Genomic DNA, 7,829 nt, shown 5'->3' on the forward strand with positions numbered 1-7,829 from the left:
TCATCCAAATTTGGCTTCGGCAGCTGGGGAATCGCCTCGAGTACCTTGGTCAGGTAGGCAAAGGTCGTATCGATCTTTTCTTCGAGTCGTTTGCAAAATTTGCTGAGTTGTTGGTAGTCGTTGGTCGGGAGAGGGCCCCCTTGAACCAAGATTGTGGCTGTTCTCTTGCAATTGAACCTATAAAGACACAATTTTTAGAGGAATGGATATATATTGAATCAATTATAGCTATATGGACATCTAGATGGCCAGAAAAGTTCAGAAAAGACCTTTTTTCGCCGTAAAACATCGATTTGAGCCGCATCCTGAGCGGCTGAAGATCAAAACTCTTTCAACAAGACGCGGTAGCTCAGTTGGTAGAGCGTCGGATTCCAAATCCGAAGGTCATTGGTTCAAGTCCTGTTCGTGTCAGGAACCGTGTAAAAACCTTCACTTTCATCGCCGTATGATATCTGCTTGATAAATATGTCGTCAATTGAGGCATGTTGGCAACAGATGTCAATACGGCTGAGTGGAGCCGCATACGTATATTTTTGTCGCGCGCGCGCAAAATTATAACTTAATTATAATTACATAATTAAGCATATATATATATAGATCGATATAATTAATTACCTTAATTATAATAATTTGGTTAATTATATAAGCTTATATATATAACTAACTTAAAAGTTATATATATATGGTAAGGGTACTTTAAATGGTACCGGTACTGCGCAGCTATAGATAATTCTACCTTGCATGTATTTAAAATGGAATCTATAGTTTGGTTACGTTGACACATATTTTTAGCTTCCTTTCAACAATTGTCGACCATAGTTGTAAATAAGGAAGAATGATTAAAGTAATGGAGCCGCTTATAGATATTATACCCTATTCTTGAGGCTACTGGAGTACATGGATCTGCTTCGCTGAATAGACTACAATGTACCACCGCTCTTGTACACAATTCCTAGCGCCAATTCTACCTCTAAGCATACCAATACCAGGATGACTTTAAAACAATAGCAAACTGGATTACTTTAAATTTACAATATCAACTCATAACAGGGTATAAACACAGCTCGCCTAATGTAATTCGTGATAGGCGGTGGTAATTTGGTGATAGGCGGTGCGGCCGCCGACTCGGCTTTAACGGTGAAAACTTCGGAAAAACGGTGGTGACTCAAACCGGTTTTTTTTCCAGCTCCCATAGGTCCCCTCTGCCAAAGCGGTGAGAAGAATATAGATGGAAAACAATGAGCTTCTGGCCCTGAGTACCCGTGATAGCATTTTAGACGTTGTCTTTGGGTCTATTGCCGGGTCGACAGGCAAGCTGATCGAGTTCCCCTTTGATACGGTCAAAGTCCGGCTCCAGAGCCAGCCGGAGACCCGCCCGCTCCAATTCAAGGGCCCCCTCGACTGCCTAAGGCAGAGCCTGGCCCAGGAAGGGGTCCTCGGACTGTACCGGGGCATTTCGTCCCCGATCATAGGCGCGTCCGCCGAGACTGCGTCGCTGTTTGTATTCTACAATTGGAGCAAAAAGCTTGTCGCCGGTAGTGGCATGTCGGAGCTCGCGACGTCACTGGTGTGCGGCTCGATGAGCGGCGCGTTCACGTCCTTCATCCTGACTCCAATTGAGCTCGTCAAATGCCAGATCCAAGTCCAGTCCGTCACCGGCGGGCAGAAGCGCGGCCTCATAGCGCAGACGCTGCACATCTACCGGCACTCTGGGCTGGGTGGGTTCTGGAAGGGCCAGACGGGCACCCTGCTGCGAGAGTGCGGCGGCAGTGCGGCGTGGTTCGGTGCCAACGAGTACGTCAAGAAGGCACTACGCCGGTACAACGGGCGTGACACCAACACCACTCCGGAGCTCCTTCTGGGTGGTGCTGCGGCCGGCGTTGCCTACAACTTCTCCCTGTTCCCGGCCGACACGATCAAAAGCCGCATCCAGACCGATCCCGGGGCCACCGGCGGGTTCTGGGCGACCGGAAGGCAGATGGTCCGTGCTGGCGGCATCTCCGCGCTCTACCGCGGGTGCGGCATCACCGTCTGCAGAAGCGCCCCCTCCAGCGCCATCATCTTCTTCACCTACGAGTCTTTGAAGGATCTGGTCGCCCCAGCCAACTCCCCGGACTATATACAACTATAGACACCTCAATTGCATCTATCCTACACAATATCAGACGTTTTTAGGGGGGCCAGCCCCCCAAACCCCCCGTAGCTCGGCTACGCCGAGGGATTGTAGAACCAAATGCCCCCCTAAGTCATTTGGAGCAGCGTCGTATTAATGGGGGGGCCAGCCCCCCAAACCCCCCATAGCTCGGCTACGCCGAGGGCTGTAGGACCAATCTAATAGAGAATATACCGCAGTAAAAGCTCCAATCACTCCGCGAAGCGGAGCTACGGGGGTTTGGGGGCTGGCCCCCAAGTCAATTGAAGCACCAAAACCCCCTGCGGCTCCGCAACGCGGAGATCTTGAGCTGTAACGAGGTATTTGTTACACTTTGTTACGAAAGTTTTGTAACCTGTTGGGACTTTGTTACAGCGTAACGAAAGGGTTGTAACGTTGTAACCGTCATACCCAAGATACGGGGTCTGGGGGCTGGCCCCCAGCTACGGGAGCTCGAGGGCTGGCCCTCGAATACATATCCCAAGCTAATTGAGCCTGCTGGATGGGTAGGTCTCCGCTACGGGGGTTTGGGCCAATTGAAGCCGGAGGTATTTGATATTCTACTGATACAGTTCAATTTTGCTTCGCAGAGCTACGGTCATTAGGTAGTACAATAGGTAGTTAAGCAGGCACGGGAGGCTTCTTCTTCTTGGGTTTGTCCTCGACCTGCTCGACTTTGATTTCGGTGAGGCCCTTCTCCTCGAGCAGCTCGTTGATGTAGTCGTGCACCTCGTCGCCGACGTCGCCCTGGATGATGATCTCGTCCTTGCCCTCAGCAGACTTGGTCACGCTGGCGCCAGTCGCGAACTTGGACGCGAACGTCTTGGCCAGCTTCTTGAGGTCAATGCCGAACACCTCGAGCCCCAGAATGGCAATCACGTGCTTGCGCTTCGACCGCTCGATTCGCTTGATCGTGACCTTCGAGGCGAGCTTCTTCTGCAATTCACGCTCCGCCCGCGACTCCTCCTTCGCCTGCTGCTTCTTCACCTTCTGCTCGATCTCCTCCTGCTTCTCCACGGGCAGGCTCGAGGTCGCCTCGCCCGACTCAGTGTAGAGCCTCGTATACGTATCCGGGTGGTTCTTCTCGAGCCATCCCTTGCACCGCTTGGCAGTACCCCCAAACTCACAGTACTCCGGCGGGAACGTGCACACACCGCAATACAACACTTCCATCCTCCTTGGTGGTTCTATGGTAGTCCTTGGTGGTGGTGATGGTGGTGGTGGGTCGCGCGGCGGAGTGAAAAATATCACTGCCCGGCGATAGAAGATAGCCCGAGAGATTGCGACAAGACGACGAATGTCACGGTACGAGATATACTCGCCCGAAGGGCTGAGAATCGACGGGAGGAGGTGGAATGAACTGCGACACTTCAACTGCCGGGTCAATACGCACCCCTCGGCCGACGGGTCGTCGTACGTGGAGCAGGGCCTGTCCAAGGTCGTGTGCATCGTCAAGGGGCCTCACGAGCCTGATTCGCGGGCGAACACGAACCCAGAGGCCCTTTCTGTGGCTGTATCCCTCAGTGTGTCGCCATTCAGCACGACTGACCGCAAGAAGCGGCTGAGGAACGACCGGAGAGTCCAGGAGATGGCAGCTATGCTGCAGCGCACCTTCTCGGAAGCGGTCCTGGGGCACCTGCATCCGCGCACTCAGTTGACGATATCGCTTCATGTGCTTGCACAGGATGGAGGGCTGCTGCCTGCCTGTATCAATGCTGCGACGTTGGCGGTAATGGACGCGGGGGTGCCTCTCTACGACTATGTCAGCGCTTGTTCTGCCGCGCTGTTCGAGGCCACCCCGCTGCTTGATCCGAGCAATCTGGAGGAAAACGACTTGCCGTTCCTCACGGTGGGCATAATTGGCCAGTCGGAGAAAGTTTCGCTGCTGTTGCTGGAGAACCGCATGGCGCTCGACCGGTTGGAGAGTGTTCTGGCGATTGCCATTGCCGGGTGCAGAGATATCAGGACGAAAATGGATCGCGCTGTGCGGGCTTATGGTCGGCAGAGACTGCAGAAGGCTTAAGTTTATTGGGGGGCTGAGCCCCCCAAACCCCCCGTAGCTCGGCTTCGCCGAGGTTGTAGGTTGCATTTTTGGTATCTCAATTGCTGAGATCAAGTTAATGCTGTGGCCATGTGCCATGGTTAGATTGCCTTTTGGGGGCGTTTCTTGATTTATTATTAATGTTGGACTGATATGTATTATAGCCTTATCAATCTATGATCGTATACATAGTATTTTTATTTTCGCGGTGCCCTTATAGGGTGAAGACGTGGGCCCAAGGTTCAGGTGAGCCTATACACTGTTGATGCACTGTTGATAGCAGAAATTACTCAATCCATGAGTCGGATAAGCTTTATCGTTCAACGACCATTCATATTTTATTCACACGTTTGTACAGACTGATTTGTGGTTTATACTTCGATTAGTAGTGCTACGATACCATTAATCAATTGATCGAAAGCTGCGATTGTCCCCCGCGAAGCGGAGCCCAAGAACTATTCTGCGAGCATTGATAAGAAGTTTAGATACTAATAACTACATGGAAAGGAATTGGGCAATGCTTAGCCTTGCTTTGAATAATACCGTAACTGGGAGTCCCAGTCTGTAAATAATACCGGTATTGAACTTTCGCGGAGCACATACTTAAGCGGCTTAATGGATGATATCTCATATAACCTCCTAAAGCGAACACTTGAGCTCAGTTCATCTCGTTGCATTACAATTACCGGTATTATTTCATTAACATTATTACCGGTTAATTACATTAATTATGGCTATTGTAGACCCTAAGCCATTGTGCATACCCCTAGTTGTCTTTCTATAGACAGGAGTAACCTTATTCCACTTGTAACAGCGGCATCCAAGCAATTTGCTAATACAATAACTCATACCAGCAGTAGCTAATTACAAATATTTAAACAATATACACTATAATTATTATTACAAGAAATATGGGGTAAACACCTTATCGTCAAGGGATAATGGTGATATGGTCGCTCGTCCCAATTTGAAACCGACCACCACACACCATGTCAGGAGGAGGTGAAGAGTAAGCCAGGAGCCCCCTAAAAGAACCGAAAGGCTAAATATTAACAACTGACGTGTAGCTACAAATCGTACACCCCCGTCGTTGGGCGGATGAAGTCCAAGCGATGGGTGCAAGCGGCTAATTACAACTACGAGGGTGACGAATGGTACGTTGAACCTAGTATTCAAGTGATCATCTGTTAACGAAATAGGGGCGATGAATACGACGACGAGTATGGATATGAAGAGGATGAACACAAGGCTCCTCCAATTCCCCAGATCCCACAACAGTTTCTGGACCAGCCGGTACCATTGCAGCTGGGTACGACCGGAGAGAAGCAGAAACTGGAGCGAGACAACTCCGACGCGAGCGACGAGACCAAGCCTGTCCCGCCGACCATCGATGAGCCAGCTAAAGACGAAAGCCACACTTTGGAGCACAGTCAGTCTTTTGATAAAGAGGAGGAGATCTCAGTGAAGCCCACAGAACCCGCTGTCCAACCTCAGGCTCAACCAGAAGAGCCTCATGAAGCGGAACACCCCAAGACTGAGCATGAAGCGGAACACCCCGAGCCTGAGCATGAAGCCGAAAGCACGGGGGTTTTGCATCTTAAGGCTGAGGAGGCTCCTGTTAAATATGCTGAGGAGGATTCGCCAGTGTCACCAGCTAAGGCTCCCGTAGTGCCGCAATTGCATGTCAACGAGCACGCCCATGAGGATGAAAATGTTGGCGGTCAATTGTCCAGGGGGCATTCAATTGTTGAAGATATTTATGGATATTACGGCGATACTGACGAATCCGAGGGCGAGACCTATGAGACCAAAAAGGAAGAAGCACATGCTCAGCCGGTCGAATTGGAAACCAAACCTGAGGCGCCCTCTAATGGTAGTTCTCCGCAGACTGTTCATGAGGAAAAGGCAAAGGAGGTTCCTGTCACTACTACATTTGGTAGTGCAACTGCTCCAAGTACTAGTGAAGACAAGTCTGTCCTCCCAGAACCAGAGAAGGAAATATCCCCACCATCAAGTGAAGGCGAATGGGACGAGACTGACGACGATAGCTCGTTTGAAAAGGACAAAGATGAAAGTCTTGAAAGGCCGGTAATGCCAAGCTCGGACTACTCTTTCGACAAGGGGAGTGAGGACTACAGCTACACTGAGAGCATTGGACACGAAAAGGAGACAGAGAAGGAAGCGGAAAAGGAAGAGACAGAACCAGAAGAGGAGGCTCCGAAGCCAACAAGGCCAGAGGGACGATGGAAACCGCTTCCTGAGTCGGTTGTTACCTCAGCAGCCCCGGTGCTCAAGAAGGAGCGGAGCCAGGATCGGCTTGAACGTGAGATACTAGGGTCGTTAGAGCCGTCCGAAGATGGCTCCAGAACCGAGATCACCATGGTCCCTCCGGCGCCGCAGTTCCAGCGCCATGAGCTGCGGTCGCAGCCTGCGTCGCGTGAGTCGTTTGAGCAGGTGGACCCCGAGATCCGCGAGCTGTATCAGAACTCACACCAGTTCCTTCAAACCAATCAACCTGACTATTCCGAAACTGTTGAACCGCTAACTACTAACAAGTCCGACCGGGGGTCGGTCATCTCTGCCGAGGATGTCCAGGAGAGAAATGCAGCTACTGCGGCTGCTGCTGGAATTGAGGAAGAGGACGAAGAGGATCTTGTGGCTGCGCGAGAAGCCGCTGAGGCCAGGGAAGCTAGGGATGAGGCTACGCAGTTGGAGCCAACCACGACCATTTCGAGCTATAATACTACTGGTAGTGCAGCGGAGTCGCCCAAGAGCAGAAGCACCAGTGATGGTTACCAATACAAGTCTATGCTTATTGACGAGCCGATGAAGAAGACTACGTCTATTACTAGCAGCGAAGGCGTTGCGATGTCGCCAATGCAGTCGCCTATTTCGCCTGTGCCGTCTTCGACGCTATCGCCGGTAATGTCTACTTCCACTACTGGCGCTTCCCGATCCATTCCGACCTATGCGCCGACGACGTCCATCAAGCCACAGTATGACTTTATTGCCATTCTGTCGCGCGGCAAGACGGCTGACCGGTACAATGCGTTCAACGATGCGCGCCAGAAGGAGTATGAGTACGCGACGGGGCTCGAGAATTGGCTTGCTGCGTCCAAGGATATACACAGAGGAGGGCTTGTGTACACTTCGGGCCGTCCGCCGCCACCAACCGAGACGGAGGCCAAGCTGGCCATGCCGTCGCGAACCATGTCCTCGGCGATTATCCGGCCCGCAAAGCATGTCGTCAATTCGCATGTCATTGACCGGATTGGGGAGAAGTCTACCAAGAAGGCCAAGGGACTTTTTGCCAAGGGCAAGAAGCTCATCTCATAATTCTTGTATCACTTCACGGTGTCGCTGGCGATCTACCTTTAATCTACCTTTACTCTGCCTTTAATCTATGTTATATACAAGGTATGAATGATTTATAATTTATATGTACAAGAATAAAAAGTGATTCAACTCAGCCTATTGATGGAGCGTCTAACCATCTAACCATCTAACCATCTAACCATCTAACCACCTAACCATCTAACCATCTAACCATCTAACCATCTAACCATCTAACCATCTAACCATCTAACCATCTAACCATCTAACCATCTAACCATCTAACCATCTAACCATCTAACC

At 50.8% G+C, this 7,829-nt stretch overlaps 4 protein-coding genes and 1 non-coding gene across 5 annotated transcripts; 4 read left to right on the top strand and 1 right to left on the bottom strand.

The window, feature by feature from the left end:
* The first annotated feature begins 338 nt into the window (after nt 1-338).
* Nucleotides 339-411, top strand: tRNA-Trp(CCA). The gene has a single exon. It is a non-coding gene; the product is annotated as a tRNA-Trp (tRNA).
* An 817-nt stretch (nt 412-1,228) lies between these two features.
* Nucleotides 1,229-2,131, top strand: ORT1 (mitochondrial ornithine transporter 1; the record flags this gene model as incomplete). Its single annotated transcript, XM_076687963.1, has 1 exon — nt 1,229-2,131. The coding sequence occupies one exon, from the start codon at nt 1,229-1,231 to the stop codon at nt 2,129-2,131; it is 903 nt and encodes a 300-aa protein (XP_076537801.1).
* A 642-nt stretch (nt 2,132-2,773) lies between these two features.
* Nucleotides 2,774-3,325, bottom strand: TMA22 (Tma22p; the record flags this gene model as incomplete). Its single annotated transcript, XM_076687964.1, has 1 exon — nt 2,774-3,325. One exon carries the CDS (start codon nt 3,323-3,325, stop codon nt 2,774-2,776), a length of 552 nt encoding a protein of 183 aa, XP_076537802.1.
* Nucleotides 3,326-3,449: 124 nt separating this feature from the next.
* Nucleotides 3,450-4,175, top strand: SKI6 (exosome non-catalytic core subunit SKI6; the record flags this gene model as incomplete). Its single annotated transcript, XM_076687965.1, has 1 exon — nt 3,450-4,175. One exon carries the CDS (start codon nt 3,450-3,452, stop codon nt 4,173-4,175), a length of 726 nt encoding a protein of 241 aa, XP_076537803.1.
* A 1,007-nt stretch (nt 4,176-5,182) lies between these two features.
* Nucleotides 5,183-7,529, top strand: TRVA0_104S00188 (uncharacterized protein; the record flags this gene model as incomplete). The annotated part of the gene is made up of 3 exons (XM_076687966.1): nt 5,183-5,202; nt 5,261-5,347; nt 5,393-7,529. The coding sequence occupies 3 exons, from the start codon at nt 5,183-5,185 to the stop codon at nt 7,527-7,529; spliced, it is 2,244 nt and encodes a 747-aa protein (XP_076537804.1).
* Nucleotides 7,530-7,829: the final 300 nt, after the last annotated feature.

This window comes from Trichomonascus vanleenenianus (genome assembly GCF_965637985.1).
Source record: "Trichomonascus vanleenenianus strain CLIB 3782 genome assembly, contig: TRVA0_104S, whole genome shotgun sequence".
NCBI classification, from domain to species: domain Eukaryota; kingdom Fungi; phylum Ascomycota; class Dipodascomycetes; order Dipodascales; family Trichomonascaceae; genus Blastobotrys; species Blastobotrys vanleenenianus.